The sequence below is a fragment of the Adelges cooleyi genome, unplaced genomic scaffold (genome assembly GCF_023614345.1).
Source record: "Adelges cooleyi isolate 19-005CV unplaced genomic scaffold, UGA_ACOO_1.1 ACOO_flye_CR_arks_rails_tigmint_CR_PRNA_247, whole genome shotgun sequence".
In the NCBI taxonomy this organism is placed as follows: Eukaryota; Metazoa; Arthropoda; class Insecta; order Hemiptera; family Adelgidae; genus Adelges; species Adelges cooleyi.
In genome coordinates, this window is record NW_026095912.1 from 8,388,622 (window position 1) to 8,412,404 (window position 23,783).

Consider the following 23,783-nt stretch of genomic DNA (forward strand, 5'->3'; position numbering starts at 1 on the left):
TGAAGCTGTTGATGAGCCTGATGTGTCAAGTCCAGATGGTATCGCTGTCGTTGTGGAAAGCTACATTATATTGTTTTGGCAAACAAACAAAATCATGTTTACTCATCTAGCCGAACTTATCACGAATTAGTTCAACAGCTCAAATTTGTAGACTCGTTCATGACTGAATAGCCTTAAAATTGTTTATTCGACTAATATTTCGAAGTCGATCATTTGGTAAATTATTGAATTCAAATTAATCTTTCTTTACTACTTGGATAAACTTATGTGAATATATTAAAAGACCTATCGCTTTAAGAAAAACCTCGTTTTTAGAAGACCTCCGCGTAGACGAAAGACGCAATAAAATAATAATAATAATAAAGTAGTAACGTTTATGATGGTATTGTACAACGCCATTAAATGAAATTTGATGGGAGGTGAACCGGGACGAAACACTGTACTATTAATAATAGCATTTTGAGTGCAATGAAATTTGCTCCGGTGAAGTTTATGAGTTCAAGGAGGGCCATAAAACTAGCTGTTCGCGTATAATAGCGCACTTTGATCCACGCATACATTGGACGTGGCTGTTAAACAACAACCGTAAGTATATGCGTTTATTAAGAGCAATACTTAAAGGTACTGTTCGAGAGTTAAATACATTTGAATAGTTTACATTACATTCACATGCATCTTGTTGATGGGAAAGGAGAGCGGCCAGCAGTATCAGTATGTCTTAATTAATATCTGATGTAAGTTGTGTATATTGCTTTAAATCTACGTCGACCCTGTTGTCGAAATTAGCCAACGCTTCATTGTAAACATTGGCAGAGATCAGAGGGGGGGGGGGAGATGTAATACAAAAAGAGTATTTATGTATACATTTTTAAACAACAACGTTTTTTGAATACTAGCTGTTTTGAAGAATATAAATTTCGCCAAACTTATTTCCAAAGTACATCAGTGCGTCGAGGTGACTCGGTGTTCTTTTAGTTTTTTTTTTAATTTTCCTCGATCAACAATATAAAGTGTTTATCATAAGTCGACAGGTCGATAAACTATTGCGAAAAAAGATATCATAATAAATAAAACTGGACCATTAAGAAAACAAGGTTTGAGTACAAATGGAATTTGAAATATATGTGCGTTCCAAAATGCTAGCCAATACACTTACTTAATACTATTTGGGGAATACCGTTTTGAAAAACTTTTTATTTACTTTGAGATTCAATGCACGTATTACATTTTACATAAGTCATGTTTACGTGTATTAAATTTTTATTCTGTTGTCTTCAAGTATGAGCTTAACCGAATGTAAGCCCCTTATAACAATAATAGGTAAGTCGTGTTACAGTAATGATATTCGGGGCGTCTTTTTTCTGTATTTCTAGCTAATCGATAAAGAATATGTTAGGCCTTTGTGAACAGCTACTACAATATTATATTTTCAACGGTTTGTTAATGACTGTATGTAATTCGTAAACAAAATTATTATATTAATTTCGGTTTGAATCAGATCATATGATAATCAGGTATATAAAAAAGCATTTCTAAAAATGTTCATAGTTCTCAAGAATTTGAAATTACAGCATATTACATAAGTAGCCTTAATTTAAAAAACAAATATTTTAATAAATAAAGAAAATGCAACTTATAAAGAAAAAAGAAGATGTCATCTTTTAATCATATTATAATTTTTTTTTCATAAATGCATTATTCTGGTAAAAACTTTTAAAATTTAATTTCTATAGCTCCTATATCAATTTTCTTTAAAGTTTTGTAAAAGTTTTTTTCAGTCCAAAGATTGATATTTTATCGAGGCATAAAATTTACTGTAATTTTTTGGTGCAAACTAACTGGCAATAATAATAATAGTCGTTTGACCGCTGCGCGGAACTGTGTAAAATTGTTAGGGATTTCTTCATATTAATTTTGCTTTGGTCGAGTTTTGCACAAATTACGGTCTAATAAGGTTATATTGTTCATGATTAAAGATTTTTAGGATAGTAAAGAAAATACAATTTGGTCGAACAAGAAATGGCGACGGGGCACCATCGCCTCGGCTCAGCACGTAGCTTTTAGTACACTGTGTAAAACGAGTTGCCGGATTAAATATAGCGGCGCTATTAAGGAATAGATATGGGTTCATAAACTATAGTTATCACCGCGTAGTGTGAAGTCCAGTAGCTGGTTTGACCCATGTAATTTTTACAGGGTGATAGGTTGTCAGGGTAATAAGTGTTTTATAAAAATAAATTAAGCAACTTATAAGTTCTATAATCTCAAGAAATTTTACTTTTTAGTTGAATAAATTACTAAAAAGAGGAATAGACATGTATTTTTAAGGCTTTTTAGAACAGTCTACATATTTGGTCAACTATATGAATAGTAATCGTTATAAATGTTATACAAAAATTATTTATAACATTAAAACATTTTATTAAAAATGTTAATTCAGCGTATTTACCGATTTACCAATTTATTACTATTTACCAATTAAGAGTGAATATTATTTTTTAAAACTAAATTATTTCACAAATTCATTTTAACTATATACCTACTAGAACTATTATGTACACAATTAGCATAAAAGAACAAGTGACAATGTAGACCAGCTGTTCATTTAATAGTCATTATTCCTTTCTACGTTTGTATGTTACATAAAAACGTCTAAAAGCTAAAATAAAAATGGAAATTCCAGAATGGTCTAAGACGGTCAGAGGCTTCTGAATGTCCGGACACTCCCGAAAATGGTCAGAACTCGTACATTCAAAAGCATATAGACCGTCATAGAACTTCCCAGATCGTCATAGGAACTCGATGGGAACCATTTTTATTGCAATGTTAAGGATATTATTGAATTTCATTTCAATTGTAAATTTAACCTAATTATTTATATACTATTACCAAACGTTGTATTTATGTGAAATGATTTTTCTTGATCATTTGGTCAAAGTCATGTACTTTATCATGGCTATTATAATGTAAATAAATATTGCTGTTGAATCATAATAAAGTGAAAAGGACATCTGAAGGGGATTCCAAGTAATATAGATGTGGAATACGAATATATTTGAACCGAAATCGTTATACTCGTCTGAACTCGAAAAGAAAGGAATATTTGAGTCGGGAAATTCGATAAAAGCCGAGCGGACAAAACGATTTAACGAGGGTTATCAATTTATAACCTGAGGGGGTGGATGGCTGCGAAGCATGACGAGGAAGTACTTTTTCTCGTTATTACTTTTCATATAAGACCTATATATACCTACATATTTATATATATATATATATATATATATATATATATATATATATATATATATATATATATATACTTAGAGAAAAAGAGAGAGTTATATGAAGTATGACGAAGAAACTATAATAAAACGTAGGTCACGTTAGTAAATAGTGCTCGAAGAAAAGAGTCTAAAAATTCGAATGTAAGAAATTCAGAGGTGCTGACCGCCGTAACACAATTTTCAAGGCCAAAAGACTAGCTCGTTCACGTCGAATGCCCGTTGAAAACAAACTTTACCTATTGATGAAATATAGAATCCATACATATAAATAAAAAATAACATAAATATTAAAAGGGCCTGGTAGAAGGTTTTTTCATACATTTTAGATTTAAGTGTTTTGAGAGTTTGACGATAAAAGAGTCGTTTTATAGTTTTGGAGCTCAAATTTACAAAAATAATTTTAAGCTGAACAATATCAAGCTGATACATACTATAGAAAATGACAATCAAATAAACAATAATACTTACTCACGTTTGTAATCATATTATATTGGGAATAAAATCATTTTCAGCACACAACTTTAGAAATTAATTGCAAACCCCATGTAAATAGGTATTTATATAAATACCAGTTTTTCTAAAAATACAAATGGTATATAGAATAATTCGTTCTCAATGGTATAAATCCAACTATAAATAAATGTATTATAATATGTAAATTTAAAAATATATGTATTTTAATATTACATTTGCAAGCGTTTTTTATAACTCTGTACAACGTTAAAAAAAGGCGAGATAACAATTGAGGGATGTGCATTTAGTAAATAATTTTAAAATGGATAACTTAAATGACAGTTGGGTAATTCTCTTATTAAAGTAAGCCACATAGACACCTTAGTTAGGTCTTCACTCTTCGTTAGGAGTATACTATTGATGCACACCGGCAATTCCTGAGTAGTGCGATTTGATTAGATGTATTATGGAAATCAGGCGGTCGCTGCGGGTTTAACTAAAAACTTATCTCGAAACTGACGAATGGAAATAAATAAAAATACCGTTAACCAAATATTGGTCATCCGTAAATGTTCAACGGGAGTTTTAATAATATTTTGGTTTGTTTGCTTTACTTGTTTTTCCAAAGAAAATTATTAGCCAAAAGAAAAAAAAATAAAGAAAAACAACGCAAATAAATAAATGACATTAAAAAGTTTCAGTTTTTTTGTTGTAATTGTTTTGCGTCCGACACGAAGCGGTCGGCGTTAACGCTGCTACAACACATTACCATTGTGTTTTACTTGTGGGCAAGGGAAGGGATGACCGAATTTCGCAATGCAAAAATAATAACAATGATAATAGTGATAACAAACACAAAAAAAAATATATTTTTCGTTTTAATCGCGTGCGACCGACTTTGTTGTTATCGCTTATGTCCAAAAACACTGTAACAGCGGTCTGGAGTTTATTTATTGTTTAAAAATGTGGTTTTGGTTTTTTTTGTTCCGACGCAAATTCAAAAGTGTGTTGATTATGTTATTTTATACGTGTATTCGGTGTTGCCTAATATTGTAATATTTCAGAGTTATTCATTAAAGATAGATAAGACACTGATTTACTTTTAAAATAATTACAATTTTTAAGTTTTTTCTTCTTGGAAGCACTTTAGTTTATATGTTATTTTACAATATTAACAGTATACAAATTATCATCTTATTTAGTTTTTTCTAGAGCTCTATCAACTTTTGAGACTTAACGTAAACGATATAAACTTTATAAATTAAGAATAATATGCTGAAAATTATGATTTTTATAATTACTTTTAATGTTCCTAAATATTAAAATAAATGATCTAAAAATGGTTATCGATGAGTTAAAATTTCCAGCAAATTATTCTTAGTTTACAAATTTAATTAAATATATAAGTTACTATTTAAGTTTCAAAAATCGATAAAGGTCTTGAAAATACTAAATAACATAACAATTTTAATATTGTAAAATAACATAAACTAAAGTGCATCCAAAAAGAAAATAACTTCAAAATTACAATTATTTTAAGGGAAAATGAGTGTCATAACCTTAATGAATAACCATGTATTTGGGAGCGCCTTGTATAACAACCAAAGTTTTTAAAACGAACAAAATTTTCCTTTTAAAACTTCATAACGTTAAATTTACTTTGTTCGCCGTAAGTTTTTGTTTGTGTACAGATTTTTGAGTACAAACAAAGCGGCTGTACACAGTAGACGTGTTAAGAAGATAATATTTTATAAACACAGACTAGACTGTCTACGTAACGGCCAAGTGAAGTAATTCAAGCGTTTAATTACAAAATATTTTGAATTTTTTTTCACACTATACAGGTGTATTATTATTTAATTATTGACAATTCTGCTGATCAGATATAAATATATTAATAAACGAGGGATATGTTTTAGCTTTGTATGAAATATCTAATAGAGTATTTGGCTATAGATTAAGAAAACAATGCAATTCACAATAATTGTCTAAAAAAAATTAATAAAAATCATAGCACAATTATAAAGAATAATAATATTGTTGTTATGTTTTTAAATCTTTAAATTATTTTGGTATTAGATAAAACATTCACAAATATTTTACAATAATTGATTTTTGATGGTGATTTTTTTAAAGCGATCCACTCAATATCTCATAGGGTTTAATTAATACATTTTTTTTCTTTACGTTTTTATAAAATGTGATCTCAATTTTTCACAAACTAAACCAACGAATTTATACGTTGTAATGACAAGTTCAGACAATGACTTGGATTCTATGAATGACAGAGGTTCGGGTTTTATTCGGTTCATGACAAGTTTATCAGGGCATAATATAATTTTTGAACGAGTTAATATTACTTTATTTTTAGTATTGTTGAGGTGGTGAGTTTTGTTTCTCCACGGTTAACATCTCTTGCAAAGCCCCAAAGAGACGTCCAAAAAGGGTTACAGAAAACGGGTTCCAATGGAAAAAGAAACATATCTAATGAGTAAAGTCGCGTGGGACAGAGAAATTCAATCGAAAGAGTAGGTGAATATAGTAGTAGTCTTAAAAGTTGAAAGTAAACGGACATAAGTTTAAGTCCAGTTTACCCAATGTCGAAGACACAACAACCGATCGACTGAAATACTGAACCTTTGGGAACGTGAAAACTTTTAATAAAAATAGCAGAAAAAAAACTTTGGGGATTTCATATACAAACGCGGTTTGTATCGTGCACTAAGTAGTCCACTGATATTTGTAAAAAAAAAAGCCAAACTGCGGAATAATTCAAACAAAAGGAATTAGTGTTTTTTTAGTTATACTTTGGTGGAGTGGAAACTGCTAGACGGAGTAAGAAGTCTTTACAGAAAACCGACATTTTGTTTCTTCGCTCACTTTTTGGAGGTAAAAACTTTAATATAAAACAGGTTGAAAAATACATTTTGAACCGGCCACGCGTTTTCCCACCATAACAACTATAATCATGACCGTTCGATTTTATTGCTGATTTAATTCCGGTATAAACTTCGATTGTTGTCAATGTACAAGCCATGAAATATAATTTACAATATTATAATTTATGCTCCGCAATTGAAACACGGTGAAATATTTAGTATAACACATTACTATCAAATAAATGTGTTCGAAACCTAACTAGCCATCTTAACTGCCACCCAAAACATTTGGGCGGTTCATATTGATACCCATTTTTTTGTAAAAAAAAAAAATAGTGTTTAGAAAATAATGTATCAATATGCCGTCCAATAGTTTATATTATTGAATTATGCATATACAAATCGGTCATAAATGTAAAATTAAATATATGTCGAACATGTGGCTCTTACTGCTGATACTAATTTAAGTATAAATTCAAAATAAAAAAGCTCACATCATTGTAGAACCTAGTATGCTAGGTAACATAAGTAAAAACATTATTTGTACAAAATATTTAAAAAAAAATAATATCTATGGTGGAACTGGAAATAATCAACCTTTTGCTTTTGGGTTAATTCAAATCAAATATTAAATCAACTTTTAGGATTTTTACCAACAAAATCTAAGGTTAATGCCTTGTATACTTTTGATGTATTATATACATATATATTATATTATTACACATTAGTATCTAGAATAACGCAAAAGTTCACAGTTCAATTACCATGATTATCGAAATGAACGTTTCAGTGTAATTATAAATTGCTCGTCTCAATTTGCCCTATAAACGACGTTATTGATTGACCTATTTGTTGCTGAATCGTAACTATATTTTAATTAACTCGACATTTCAAAGCCTCCTCTATAATTTTATTGCTCTTTACCTTTATTATGGTTTTACATGGAATATTTAATTGCCATCGTTTGACACGAACAACATAATTAGAATATCTAAAAACTTTTAATTGTTCTCAGTGATTTTTGTTCTGAGACTAATATAAAGGACGACAAACGCGTTCTTATGTCTACTATTTTTTTCAGAGTAATAATAATTGTCAATAAAAATATCAAAATGTTTGTAAGATTTAGTGCTGGACTTCATATTATTTGAGGGGTTATGTAATTTGATTGATGTAGTGACAACCAAAAGGTCTTAGACAGAGTTTTAGATGACAGTTTTTCCTTGTTTATACAGGCTTATGCGGGCTGCTTGAAGCGACTCGATGGAAATTGTTTTTGGTTGTAATAAAAATTGTAATTACGATTTTTGAAAAAGTTGTGTCGTCTAACCAAATTTAAGTAAGTTCATACTAATTTGAATATATGATTGTAAAATGGCCACAGAATAAATTACAAAAAAAAAGTATACAAATTTAAGTTTTTTCTCCTGTAATAAAGTTTTATACAAATCAATTGTATCTGTTATTGTTTTCACCGCTTGAGTTTTTATTATTCTTAAGAAACGGCACACTTTCGCTCAAGATTAATGATTCGTGTTTGAAATGGTTACTTACTTGTCAATCATGTTTTTCGCATGCAAACAATATTGTGCGCTTTAGCCTTCTTGTGTTTGTAAGCTTAACGCATCCACCCATAAACTATTTATATAATTTGACACGAAATTATTATATTTTAACTAACTTTCATTAGGAACGGTGATTACTATTGGTATCGCTAAACATTTTTATTAAACGTTTATTTGTGGATTTTTCTTTGGGTCACTTCTCTGAGCTGTTTTATATGCAATATGTAATATTTGTAATAACCAGCGATACAGAGGTGGCACGAAGCTAAGTAAAGAAAAACCAGTGGCGTAGCTACCCTGGGCGCATTCAATTTTGGGCGTTTTGTACGGTTTACTATATATTATGTTAACGTGTATTATAGGGCGCAAAAAAAATATCTTGCTTCTGGGCGCTTTAGTCTCTAGTTACGCCAATGAGAAAAACATAGCGACTGCTTATGTAACACGATCCACGAATCAGGGCAATCTTATTTAACCCTTTTTTTTTATCTCTTTAGCTGTTTGCTTTAGTACAGGCTACTTAGTCTCTTATCAGTTTTCTCAGCGCTTTCCTGTTACTCTACTTTAAAGCATTTTATGTTCTTGCTAATTTATTTGTTCTGTTATCCTATTATCCACTTTTTAAACTAACAAAAAGCATTGTCGTGGTATGCCATATATGTTTCTGGTTAGTACCTAAGGGATAAAACTAATACAAACGGAATTTAAGGGAAAGTTAATTTTCAGAAGATTAGATGTTTTAATAATATTGTAGACTTTTTAATAAAGGGGAAATGTGGTTTCCTCCCACATTTCAAGGTAAAAACCAGCTGTTAAGAGATCATATTATGGAGTAAGTATTTCAAAAATTATAAGCATGATATTCTTTGTTTTGTAATTTCCCATATGTGTTTGTCTTTGATGATTTTTGTAGACTGATTTTTGATTCTTTGAGAAAAAACCAATTAACCGGATCAATGAAGGGTTATTTAATCTCCTTATCCCCATTCTACGGGTACGACTCTAATTTGTACATAAGCTGATTATGTTTTTATTGTCATTTAGTAAACGTAACCTAGCTCCTTATGGATGCTATATGAAGTATTATATTTTATAACATTAATATAGGTATTGAACTATATAGAACCGTTTTACGGACTGAAGTTATTATTATGCTATAATATCGTAACGGGTGTTCGAGTACGCCGTTTAATGTGAGGTAACAGATATTGATATTGGGTTCAATTAGATTATTTAGAATGTGTGTAGCCATACTGCACAAAAAATAATAATGATCGTAACAAGCAGTAAAGCAAAAATAAAAATAATAATGTCTTTAATAAATATTTATATTACCTCCGGAGTACTTTGATTTCGTTGTCAAGAGAGTCTTCTTTTCCTTTCAAAGCTTTTTTGTCGATTATTTTTACCGCGTACATTTCGTTGGGTCGTTCCTTACTCACGGCCAACTTGACTTCGGAGAACGCTCCTCTGTAAAACAACAAACGTAGGTAAATAACATTTGAAAATGAATGGCAGCATAAAACATAGTACATAATATAAGGAACTCGCAGAAGTTTCTGCTTGTGTATATCAGAGATTCAAACACTAATGCTGCACAAGTTGATTCCAAGAAGTGAATCACAGAAAACAAAGTACACCACCGGCACAAGAGTCTGGAGTCGAGTCTAAGCGGTTGTGTAAAATAATATATTATTATAAGGACAACCTAACGGCGGCCCGAAAGCGTTTTAAGTGCCAAGGTGATTAATTAATGAGCGACTGTAATATCCGTTTAAAATTTATTAAACGACTTCGCGGGCACGCTTTTGCACTTCCGGTCAGGTTTTCAGCCAACTTGATATTTATTGCGCAAAAAGCTTCTCTGCTGTTAAAGGTTAAGCGCATTAGTCGTCTTTATTATTGTGCGTTGTATTTTTACTCGAGTGTTAAAACCTTTACACCGAATAATGTATCATAAAATTGTTGTAATTTTTGACAACGCAGTGGCACAGAATTTATGACACATCTTTAAAGGTGGGCAATAACACATTGACCCCCTCTCCTTATAAGTACAGATAGATAACATTCGTGGTTTATAGACGTGTCGATCGAGTAAACCGGTCCAGTAATAAAAAAGTTGGGTACAGACACAAAAATACCACATCACTGTAAAAACCTATCAACCTTGTAGAAACAAAGGTAAAATTCGAAATAGTAAAAGAAAACTTTTTGAGTGTGGTGTTAAAATGAGAATAGTCAGGTTGGATGTAACGGATTTTCCGGATACAATTTTCTTCTTCGTCTAAGTTAAAGTAATAAAATAATTGTTTTAAGAAAACGTAAGTTATGCACACGTTTTGTAATAGTAGTTTTATTAACTAGAATTTAAATACGAATTTCGGTGACATTCCTGAAATGTTTATGTATTACAAAACGGGTTATTTTTTAGAGAAACTTGGATAAAAAAGATTTAAAGTGACATTCACTTGTACGTTTAGGGTAAAGGAGACAAATTACATTTATCAACATTTTTAGCGAGGGAATAAATAGCGGTATAGATTTTTTTTTTATGGAAATCGCATCTTATGGATTATATCTTTAAAAAAAGTAGTAGCTACCTTGTGCAGTGTACACCGACTTATACACGATCGGCCTGGCATAACGATTTCTTACTGAGTTACACAAACAATCATAATGGTATATTTTCTACGATTCGTTGTCAACAATATATGTAAGATTTTACGGTTAATAAATTAAATTAAATTTTTATTTTCTCTAGTAAATCGTTAACCAACTTAAAAGGCAATTCTATTTGCATATTATAATATTATTAAGTCCTCGGTGGATTGCAATATACATCATATATTTTTTTATACACTTTCATGTATAATTTTGTCTCCCTTAAGAAGACATATTTTTGTTTGTTTATTCACATTTTATGGCGGCATTTTTGCGTTATTCGATGGCGCACATAATATCCATAAATCCCCAAACATGATATCAGACATATTAAACGCATAGATTCCACGCATGATTTAAAATCAGGTCAATGCATTTAGATGACTTATGGTATGCGGTATTTTCCACCATCTACCGTCAGTATAATATTGCTAAACTGCGGTATTCCCTTCAAACACAACCAACGAGATACAAAATATCATGTTGCTCGAATGTGCGGTTGTGGTTTTTATTTTAGACCTAAGTACACGAGATCACAATTATTGATCGATAACGGTTTAACCCTTTTTTACTCAAAAAAAAAAAAAAAAAATTTAAAAAATATTTTTGCTATTTTCGACAATTGCGACAATTTTGAAATTTTTAAAATATGGATAGATGGAAAGCTCGGCTTTTTTTATTATAAAATATGTCAATTGTAGAGTGGTATGAGAATTATAACTGAGTGAAAATATGACTTGACAAACGTCGGAAACCCCCGCTGATCTAAGACAGTCCGCATCAGGGGGTTTCCATCTTATACCATATCTTTACTTTATTACTTTATATTTCCACTAAAAACTAGAATAACATTTACAGCCACGCAAACATTGGTTTTAAAAGGATTGAAAGCGGTCTGTTTTTTTAGAATTTTAGGTCAAAAAGCCTTACAAAGTTTATTTATTTATTTACAGGAACCTGAATTTTTTACATTTTCTACATAACCTAGTGAATTAGTCAAAGAACTAGAATTTTTTTACAAAATTGATATCGGACAATCCTAAATAGGCGTAGTTTTGTCAGGCTTTAGGTCTAAAATACCACCAAAATAGTGTTTACTCATTGAAAAAATGAGATAAAAATAATACCTTAAACCTTACACAAATTAATCTGTATTTAATTGACATGGTCGAGTTTTTTTTAAAATCGTTTTTCTTAAATATTGCTTACATAAAACTCCTTAAAATCCCCGCTTTTAATCCCCTTGATACAAAAACGTAACATTTAACATAACAATTAACTTTACGGTGTATATTAATAAAAATACAAATCTCAAAAGGGTTTGGCCAACCAAATCCTCTTCCCCTATAAATCGCTGCACCTAATCTTTTTTTTATTAACTTTCCTTATCTCCATGTCTTTAGTTATAACATTCATCCACTTCTAACATTAAAACTCTATACACTTATCCATCTTACTTTCTTGTCTTATTTTTCTCAATTTTCTACTTTTTCTAAACATACCTAACTATATAAATGTATAATCTCTCAAAAAAATGCACTTCGAAATAAACGTTAGTAGTCTCTTGAGGTAAAACAAATGGCGGTAAATTATAAAAATACATAAGATTGTCTTAGAAAAACGTATTGTCTTAGTTTCGAAAAAATGTTTTATCTTAATGTAACACTTTGAAAACGACCTTTAAAGGTGATATTTTAAAATGAGTCGCATTGTGATCAAGTAGAGCCAAATTATTTATGTTTCTTACAACGCCAATTCACCTCTCCGTTTGTCATGATAAATAAATCAAGTATTTGTATGTTTTCTTTTCTTTTAACAATTTGAATGAATGCGCGAAAAAGTAGTTGACGGTTGAACATATGTGGCCCGTATAGTTTGATATTTGCCGATTCGCTAAAGGGCCATAATAATTTATTTACATACACGTGACGAGGGCGTGTGTGGGTCTCATTGAAATGTATGTGGGTATTTGGTGGTTTTTTTTTTCTTTTGAGAATTATCAGAGGTAGGCGAACCGATCGTACGTCTGGAACGCTAGACGTTATAATTTTTCGGATGAAAAATTTCAATCGTATTCCCATTGTTGTCGAGAAAAATAGGCAAGACGATTTATAAAACTAAGAATAAAAACGGAATGAACGTAAAATGCGGACAATAAACTTAACTTCGCCATTAAAACGACTATAAATGTATAATAGAAAACAATTACCTAGTGGCGGGGCGAAGCAAAAACCTTAAGGAAGATTTATGCGCCACGAATCTTCTATTTTGTATACCAAAGCAAACGGCTGGGTCAACGAGCCCGAAAGGCCAAGGACTTTATAAAAGAACAAAGTAACTAACATATATTTTCGATGAACAGAAAAACAAATACATATATATTCATAACCTATATGTGTATACGACGTGTACACATTTATATGGTAAATGGTTTTTATCTGCAGTATGGCAGAGTTGGATCTCGACAAGAAGCAACTATCATGCGGCACAATATTTTATGAGAACACCGAGTTTGATATGCGATGTATGTGCCTTATAAGCTTAAAGGAGTAAAAGCAAAATATGCAACGTTATCGTTCTGCATGCATCTTCTTGATTGCACATCTCTTCCCCTCAAAGTTCAAAGCGTTTTTCAACGGAAATTCCTCTAAGAAAGTTGCCGTCATCGTCGTCGCGGTTATGTAGGTGATATTATATTAAAGAAAATAATAAAAAATATAATAAAAGGCATAAATAATATGGATGCCATCGTATTTGGATATTGCTATTACCTTCATCATCATCATCATCATCATCATTGTCTTCATGCTCATCGTCGTCTTGTCGTTTTTCCCCTCGACCGATTAGGATGACGCGAGCAAGTAAGAACTGCGGCAATGATAATGTGATTGATATTAAAATGAAACCTTGCCTGTATAAAATATTTAAGCCCTCGACCCTCCACCCCCGCAGGTCTCCCATCGCTTCCAACGCCTGTTCCCGGTTTCGCAGAGCCGCAGAGGACTTAACGTCATTACTGTAAATAATAAAAAACCGCCGAAACTACTGTCGTCAACATCACCTCGGCAGACGATGAAAGCCACGGTAATTGCTCGGTAAATTGCGCCCTATTCATCTCGAATGGCTCTTTCCTAACATATTTCATAATGTTCGCTGTTGGCCTTTCCCACTACCGATTCTCAACCGCCACCAGTCCTCCTCTCGAACATCCCAAGGTGCATAGCTTACGATATTTGTCCCTTTTATATTCGCTTCCGTTTCTGTTTATACGTTTTGCCGACTATATTATATCGGTTTTCGATTTAATAAACGAGGCCATGCCAATACCATGCCGGTGACCATCATGACAGAAACATTTAATAAATCACGACACCGTACAACCAGTCTCGTGCATGCATATGTTAAAACGTATAGTCTTTACTATATATGTATTGCATTCGTTAAAAAAACAAAAATGCCGCCACCCTTTAAATATGCATAATTGTCCCTTGATCTATGTGCAACCTAAATTGTAAATGTTGGTCGATAAGTCATAAATAGAAATTAATTCGTATTAAAAACGCTACAATGTGAATCGGTGAACTGAGATTAATTAATATTTTATAGTTTTTGACCACCCTTTATTGGGGGTCAAATTACATGTAGATTTATTTTCAAAGTCCTAAAATCGAGCCCAGCACAAGCATAACAAAAAACATAATTTTTTTCTTTTTGAAAAATACTGGTTAGCATTTTTTATAATTCTAAAATAAGGAATAATAATCCTCCAAGCTAATTAGGGTATAGTTTGATTTACTTATTTTTCTTGCGACAGTAAGAATGGCATCGGTTAAACTTGATATAAGGACAAAATTTTAGCTTTTTGATTATCAAATCTGTTTATAGACAATATATATAAAACAATAAGTTATCCAGAGTGTTGCTGGTAGCATAAAGTCTTTTTAAACTATATTTTTTCATTTTATTTACAATGAATATTTCCACACATACATAACATGACACAATACTTTTTTATGTAAGCCTTTTCCATTTTTCATTTCATCGCAACAGCCTAAAAAAAATTTCTGTTTGCAACAATGACTTATTTATGTCATATGTTACTCCTTTCTACTTCAACTAATCTAATCAACTATTTTTTTCGACTTGATATTTTTACATTTATTCATCCATACACATTTTCACTCATCGCACATACTTACATTTCTATAATTTTACAACTTGCTTTTCAAATAATAAATAAAATTGTCGACATCAACTGTCGAACACTATAGGGACAAACACACGACGACATGTCAAACTTGGGAACTTTTAAAATATTCGTCGAAGAAAAACGCTGTTTGATTTGCTAAGGTTTCAAAAAATAAAAAACCTTCAAGTACTACAACGGTGCCCTCATACATATATGATAAGGTATACATATAAATTATAATATATATTCAGGTACCCGATATTTGCTGAACTTATACCATTACAAACAACATAATGATAGAGAGCATAGTAATTACTATTAAATATAAAATAATAGATTTTGGTGGCGAAGAGGTGGGTTCATGGCATTTGATCACGCTAGGCTTGCTACGCTAAGTGCACAAACACATGTAATGAAGTCGGAATCCAATAGCACTGTATGTTAACATTGCGATTAGGATGGGGTTAGGCTAGGTAAGACTGGTTAAAAACGAGGAGGACATAATAATGTCTATCAATAAACTCTATGTTTACACGCAAAACTTTTAATGGGCTTTCATTGAGCAGTGAAGTTTTGGAACACGTTTAATCAAACAAACCCTAAAAGCATGAGATTTAATCTGATCGCAAAACTATGTGCAACCCACGGTTTCGAGACCAAACGTAAAATACATTATTTATATCGGAAGGCATAAAATAGTTTATAAAAATAACTTTTAAATAAGTAATGTCAAAAATAGTTTAGCGAGCACGAGATTAGATTTTCCATTTAGACGAAAAACAAACAGCCGGATTGAACTAGTCTTAGACGAGAAAGTGCCATTTTTAAAAATATTTTTCTCAAAAGCCACTAAGTCTATCTCTTTGAGTTAAGCTCTTTACGTCGACCGACGTTTTATTTGAAGTCTTTTGTTGGATAAGAAAGTCGATCTCACAAATTGGTCGATTTCACAAACAAGTTATCTTGTGAATTGCATCCAATGTTCATGCCAAAGTGAAGCTTAAAAGATAAACGCATAAACGAGTTATACTTATAAAAGTAAAGTCAATACAAGTAAAGTCCGTTTATTAATTTTGCTATTGTTTGTATACATTTTATATATTTTTTTTCTGAATTGTATTTTAAGAAATGTGTTAATTATTGGTCAGACAAATGGGACATCAATTTATCAAACTTTAGTCCTTTTACACACAAATCATTTAATTAATGTAAGTTGTATTGTTAGTGTTAGAATTCATAATTTTATTTTATTTTAATTGAATGCTTTCAACTTTCACATTAATATAGGACCAAATGTAAATTTCGAGGCAACTAATTTTTATTATAAGCTTTATATTTTATATAGAGCAATATAATATTATAATAACCGATAATAAGCATTACTAACTGCGAGGACTTACAATAATTATTATCGTTGTGATAATAATATTATAGATTATCTACAATGTCTACAATATAATATAATAAACATTATTTTAAACTGATATGACATGGGAAAAAAATGTATGTTCAAACAAAATGAGAATGTATTTTTTATGGATGTTACATCCATTACATCCATAAGTTTTTCCATGAAAAATTTTATGGAACGCGTTTTAACGTCGGTATTGTCTGAAATAGTATATAGAAATAATAAAGTGATCGGGAAGTGCATTTTGCTTTTTTGAAATGTACATTTTTGTTCCTTTTTGTACATAAAAGAATCACTATTGAACGAGTGTGGCCGAGTGTGTTTTAAAAGTGCTTTTATATGAAGATAGCGTGTTCGTAAGTGTGCTTAAGACTTTTACCGGAGTTAAATGTTCAAAAAATAAAAAGAAAGCTCAAATATACGGTGTTGTTGTTACTTTGAAGAACATTTTATTCTTTTATGTAAAAAATATAAGTGTACATTTAATTTTTGAAGGAAAAATGTTTTAACATAGGTTTGACCGGCAATTGTTTTAGTTAAAGTTATAATTTCAAGAATGAATGTGCACACTTACTGTCTTCATATCTGGTTGAATGTAATGACAAAAAACGTAGTATACAAATAAATTATAGGTGATGACTATTATGAAATTGAAAAAGGATGGCGTTTTAAATGGTATGTCATATTCGTTTTTTAATACACAAGGTGGTACAATAAAACACCCCCATTTTTTCATAAAATATTTGGAATTTTTAAACTTTTTTTAAAAAATTGGTAACGTTTAAATGATATTGTTGTATATTTAACTTACTTATTTTTAAATTAAAAAACTATTTGCTGAAAATTATGATAATAATTACTTTTAATGTTACTATATATTAAAATAAATTATTCAAAACTGGTTATGGACCAATCAAATTTTTCAGCGAATTATTCTTTATTTAAAAAAATAAAGAATATATATGGAATTAAAATGCTTAGTAGTATAAATACTATGCTTCAAAGTGTTTTAACTGGAATAATATATTTTCAACCGTACATACGTTAACGTTAAAAGGACGCACACACTTTTAATTGTTTGGCGTAAAGACTTGATTAAGCAGAATGCCTTTTTTCGCTTCATGGTGGATTTTGAGCAAAAACCAATATTATAAAATTTAATGATGATGACTTTTCGAAGGGAAGGTAATAGCCGTTTTAAAAAAAAGATTATACACTTTTTCAAAATAGTATAAAATGCAAGTTCTCGACATTTAACATTAAGCCAAGTACTTATAGGTTGATTTATTGAGGAGAAGACTCGTTTTTTCTTAAATTAATTCCATTTTTGTAGTTTTTCTGTATATATAGAATATATATGATATATATAATTAAAAAGTAGCTATATCGATTTATGTATCGAAAGAGAACAACACCCATGTGGATTGTGACATGATTGACCTTTTTAAATACAAAATTTGTAAAGAATCCCTCAGGGAGATGCGAAAGTTGAGGATATAGCAAGAACGTCTACGTAAGCGTTGACCAAGTTTGAAATATTTCTGGGTCATAGGTCCTTATTTAATTTTGCCCAGGGGGACAACATCACGAGGAGGTACCGACATAAATCAGTTTTCGGATTTCCGCACATGAAGTTTTCCCAACAGATAAATCGTACGCTCTGGTATTCAACATCTTTATTATATTGAACCAACTGTTTACCATCTTATTTATCGCACTGAACAAAATTCAAATCGTCTTTACACGAATGCGTCCGTTAACACATCAGTAAAATAATAGTATATTAGTTTGTAAACACGGTTGTTAGTAAATATTTTCTTATGTTTATCGTGACACTCTATAAGAAGTTGTAACTTTTTTCGGACTTTTCTTATTTTGGTCCGGCTGGATCATCTATCTGGAAACTAGTCAGCCTTAGGTGTCCATTCCAAGCGTAAGTTCAAATTACCTCTATATAATAAAGTTAAAAACAAACCATACAAATATCAAAAATCTTTTCCCTAAGAAGGGGTGGAAACTTTTTCTTTATTTCGCTTTTATATCTGAAGTTTTAGGATTTTAGGTCTAGAAACTAGACAGAAGGCAGATCTAAACTGGGACTATAATATGAACAAAGTTCTCAAAAATCTGTAGGCAAACTATTTTTTTATTAAGGACCCCCCCCCCTTCAAATAAAAATGAAAAATGCAATTTGACCTTTTATGTGTGAGTTAATCAACAGGCTTTTGAAAATATTTTCATAATATTGTTATACATGGGTAACAATGGCAGTTAATTATTGTAGACAAACGATCAACCCTAATCGTATCCACCTTAATACTAAAAATACATTTTTAAAACCATTATTGACAATGCTTGTATGACTATGCAGATAAGCACCTATGAAATTATTTAAAAGTGATTTTATCACTTCCAGTTATAATAATTTATGTGACCTCCCATTTTTAAACATTTTATTCTTAAGATTGATAAGATGTCAGTTTCATCTCCAATGAATTTTAGCCCTCTTCGCTCTTCCTCAATGACATTTTGAGCGTTTCCCACAACAATGTCTATGTTCTGAAACGTTGACAGTCGTTAAGCTTTGATGGACCTTAACCGAGCGCCACTACTCCAGTCGAGTTTGGAAAGTTTACAGTCTAAATTTTACTACACTCGCTGTTCAGATAAATTGATTTTCAGTGGATGCACGTCCGCCAAAGGGCTCGTGGAACATTCAACAACATAAAAAAAGCCGTAAAATTACGTTAATATCCGCCCACGGTTCAAAAGGATTCTGTGAAGTCGATTATTTGATTTGCAGCGTGAAAAAATGTACATTGAAAATTATACAAAACGGTTATCGATAATAATAACGTCTGTATACATATAATGTTCTTTACTTTACTCCTTAATAAACAGGGACATGGCGTCTTCTTAATATTAAATGCACAGGAAGTAATAACAATAGCTATAGTAATACCGTCTGAATCGTGTTTATATTTTTCAACGAATTAATCAGTCGGGGTACTTTCGAAGAAACTCGCGAAAATATAAATATTCCCCTTATGGAATACCATGTAACGTTATAAAAAAACAAGTTAACAATTATTTTTCTCCCAAAATATTATCCTCGAGCACCGAACCGTAACTTGAACTTACCAACACAATTTTACTCATGGAGTACACACTCAACGAAGGCAAAGAAAGTATGTTTGATGTCGAGCAATAAGAACTTTATTACATTTTACTGGAAAAGCAATTTCGCCGGTATTAAAGAAAAATTATAATAATTTCTTCGTACAAATAATACCTATACCTCTCTTCTAAATTAATTTTTCTACTTATTTTGCACATGTATTCAAAAAAAAAATCTGCAAAGACGATTTACATAATTATTTCTGCGTACGTAAATGAATTTTCTAATACAATTGTGTTACCTAATTAATTAATTTTTTTATTTAAATTCAATCAGAAGGTTTGCATTAAGACACATTTTTAATACAACCAATGAATCTAACACGGTTAAAGGTACTTGATTTGGATACTTGAATTTACCAGCATAAAGTTATGTTTGGACTTGTTTGGCGCACAGCAACGACACCTTTGATAACTCCTGATAATGTAGAGTAGGAAAGAATATTAAAAAGTGTCACGAGCGAATGAAAGATTTTAGATTGTATTTTTCTCCATTTTCTTTTTCCAGGCAGAAGAGATAGCAGAGGAGGTGGTGTAAAGAAAAAAAATGTAGGTTGGTAGGCAATCATCCCTATCGTCGAAATTACAATACAACTGTCCAACAGTGTATATTTTCGATAAGGACCAAAATAGCTATAACTGCGGTAACAAAATATGTAACATTGTAAACGATCAAACAATATTGATAACAACAATGTGGGCAAGGAAATAATATTTGAAATAGGGTTTCTAAAGTTATGACACTTTCTGTACCGGTACATTTGATATTAAGTTATAATTATTATTACTGGCGTTATTAAACCAAGTAAATAATAACTCAATAGTTCTTATAATGTACACGTTATACAATATTAGCTATAACTGTTAATCATATCCTTTTAATTAGTTCATCGACCTCTACGACTTTCAATAAGATCTTGCATAATTTTAATTAATCATAAACTTAATTAACAAAATCCATTTAACGCGCAATTAATTTACCAAACGTCACAAAGAATTGTTACTTTTGATTTTTTTAATTGTACATAATAAATGACCTGAAACACAAAAAAACTAACGTCAGAACACAAAACTCAGGCTTTGCTAACTAAAATCATACCAAATAATGTAATATATAAGCCCATTCACCTCTTAGGACAACAAAAAAAAATGCTGTAAATATTGTTTAAATGTTGAATTGTTTGTATGTATTCACCACGATATGTAACAATTGAATATGATTTCAACGATAGATGCTGATTGCTGAACATAGAAATCAAAAATCGGTTGAAAAAAAAATACCTACCTACTTAAGTTTGGAGTCGAGTTAAATATCAACGATTTAATTTCTATTGTACAGATTCAATAGATTTTAACCGGGTCTGATATTTTCATTAATGAGTCGACTAAAAAAAAAATCAGGCCATTGAACTCACAGAACATTTTTTTGGCGAAGCAAAAAGGACTCGAGGCGGAGGATTATCGTTAAATGATCTGTAAATACATACTTAGTGATTTTACAAGGCGAATTCAAAAAAAAAATTGGTTTGTTATTTTGACGGCATGTTTGAAAACTAATTTCAATTCGTCGACAAGTTTACTTTCGGTCGCATCAATTGTTAATGATGATTTCAAATAAGAAGTTTTACAACATTGTTTCGAAACGTAACAGGAAGTAAAATAATTAATAATTCCATCGGGTCGACAAATTAATGAAGAAAAGAGAGAATAATTTAATTAAAACCGAAATCACGCCCCAGGCGAACATTAGTAAATTTGTGAACCAATTAAAATCGATTACTGAAATAAAATTACAAATATCCATACAAGTCCGTCGTCAAACGAGTTATACTACAATAGCGTTTGATCGATTAAAAATGTACGAAATAGGAAATTTAACATAATTATAATTTTGTAGTTTATTTAGTAGGTATTTTAGTTAATGAGTTTTAGACAATATTCAGATTGTTATCTTTTTTGTTAAATTCCAAAGCTTTATCAACTATTTACACTTAAATGGGAACGCATATAATATTTGAATCACTTTTCAAAATAAGACAACTTGGCCGAACATTTTCTTTGGTCGATAATTAGTGTTAAATAATTATTTTTAAGTTATTAAAGTTTGAAGTTTAGGATGGTGGAAGGGCGGAGTGTAGTTTTATTTTATCTGCATGCTTTTACTACCATCTAACCTAATTTTTAAACTTAAATAACTTTAAAAGCAGGTAATTATTTAAAACTGATTATCGACAAGTCAAAACTTTTAGCAAATTATTCTTACTATAAAAAGTTCTTAAATTATAAACAATATCATTTAAATTTTAAAAGTTAATGGAAAATAATAAAAAAAAAGTTAAATACTTTATACATTTATAGTATTTTAGTTAATATTAATAAAATATTAAATGTTTTCAAAAAGAAAACCAAAAAATGAATATCACTTTTAATGAAATATAGTGTCTTACGTTAACTATATTTGTTTTTAAATAGCATATAAGTGCTGAGTCCAATAATTACAGTTTCGTCCTTCTTGCACAAACCCCCTAAAAATATTTAATTATAACTACACTTTTTAAACTATCGAATTTATGTGATATTTTATATTGTCCACTTATTAAGAGTCTTAACGAGGAAAATTGACATTTTTTTTTTTCAATTCCAATAACCGTCAGAAAATCAAACGAAGATCAACATTCCTTCAAACGGTAGACGATAACAATTATATCCTTCTCATCTTTTTCTGAAACGCGCAGCCATAACCGGTAAAGTGCATGTTGTCTCCTAGTCATTTCACGCAAGGTCACCGCCATACATGCAGATAGAATAGTGAAACATTTATACAGCGATGATAAGTTATTATTATACTTAATTTCCGACATACAACAGCGCCTGCTCAGATATATTCAGATCCGATATCTCATCTCTTCGTGCATCACGGCCGATCTTCTGTCTCAATCTTTATCTCTTCCTAATTTCTTTGATTATTTTTTTTTAAATTTGTTGCACGTTAAAATATTATGTCTCACGATGGGTTTAAAACCGTCCAGAAAAGCATTTTGTAAATGATGGTTTCTTACAACATTAAACTTAGTCATTATCCAACAACAATGGGTTCGGCTTGCTTAATCCTATTACATTAAACGTGCCTCTTAACTAGCATCCAGGGTAATGTTATAAATGCAATATAAAATTGATTAAAAAACATAAGCACTTTTACAACGTCAGTACACAAGAAAATAAGTGGCACAGCTCAAAAACGTTCAAAAAGAATATAATATTAAATTTTAAACGAAAAATGGTTTATTTATCTGTTTGATTCAGTGGTAATATGTTTGTTTAATTTATAAAGATAAGATGTTCTTATGCACAAGCAGTAATGAATCAAATATTATGTATCGTAGAAAACCACAGCAGAAATTGCATTTTAATGTTGTCTGTTTGTAACCAAGTTCCATAAACAACATTTATTTATGATAATAAAAAACAGTTATAACAATGATATAAAATATTTTTCTTAATTTTTACACGAAGAACCCTTTTTTAAAAGAAATTCCTTACTTTTAGATATGTTGTGGCATAAAATTACATTGATCCCATTTTTTCATTAATTTTATTGTACAATGGTACACAACCGCCTTTTCGTCACGGTTTAGATATTTTTCAATCAGCTTAGGCGAATCAGAGGCATGTTTCACTGACACTGTGTAAGGCTTACACAGCACAAAATTGTGTACACATCTCTTGTTTAACCCTGGCGTCGTTTTTTCCCATATAGATGTGGTATCGTGGGGTCTTAACTATGCATTATGTATTATGAATTTAAATGGATTTTAAATAATAAATATTTATTTTTAATTTCGACATTTTTTGATGTTTTAATAAAAAAAAAAAAAAATACAAACCAAATTAAACAAAAACGTTGAGTTTCTATCATACAGTAGGACGCAATATGGTCGAGAAATATAAGGTTGAAATTTAATTGATAACAACTAAAAATTATCTTAGCGAAAAATGATTTTTATGGGGGTATTTATTTTAATTAGTATAGAGGGGTCTATACTAACTGAAGGTTCAAGCCAATCCTCTTTTGCTAATAAAAGCCTTCGAGTGTTTATAACATCTGATTGAACAAAATAAAACAAGCACTTTCCGAACGCGCTTAAGTAAGTTTACGCCATGCTT

At 30.5% G+C, this 23,783-nt stretch overlaps 2 protein-coding genes across 5 annotated transcripts in view; one reads left to right on the forward strand and one right to left on the reverse strand.

The window, feature by feature from the left end:
* LOC126836339 (calcium/calmodulin-dependent protein kinase type 1) overlaps nt 1–23,783 on the reverse strand; it is a 139,161-nt gene that overhangs the window by 31,451 nt on the left and 83,927 nt on the right. For all 4 annotated transcript variants that reach the window (XM_050569582.1, XM_050569580.1, XM_050569581.1 and 1 more), the window contains exon 2: nt 9,517–9,651. In XM_050569582.1, the coding sequence (XP_050425539.1) occupies nt 9,517–9,651 (135 nt within the window). The remainder of the gene's footprint in view (nt 1–9,516; nt 9,652–23,783) is intronic.
* Nucleotides 1–23,783, forward strand: part of LOC126836338 (uncharacterized) — a 158,943-nt gene that overhangs the window by 28,065 nt on the left and 107,095 nt on the right. The window lies entirely within an intron of this gene.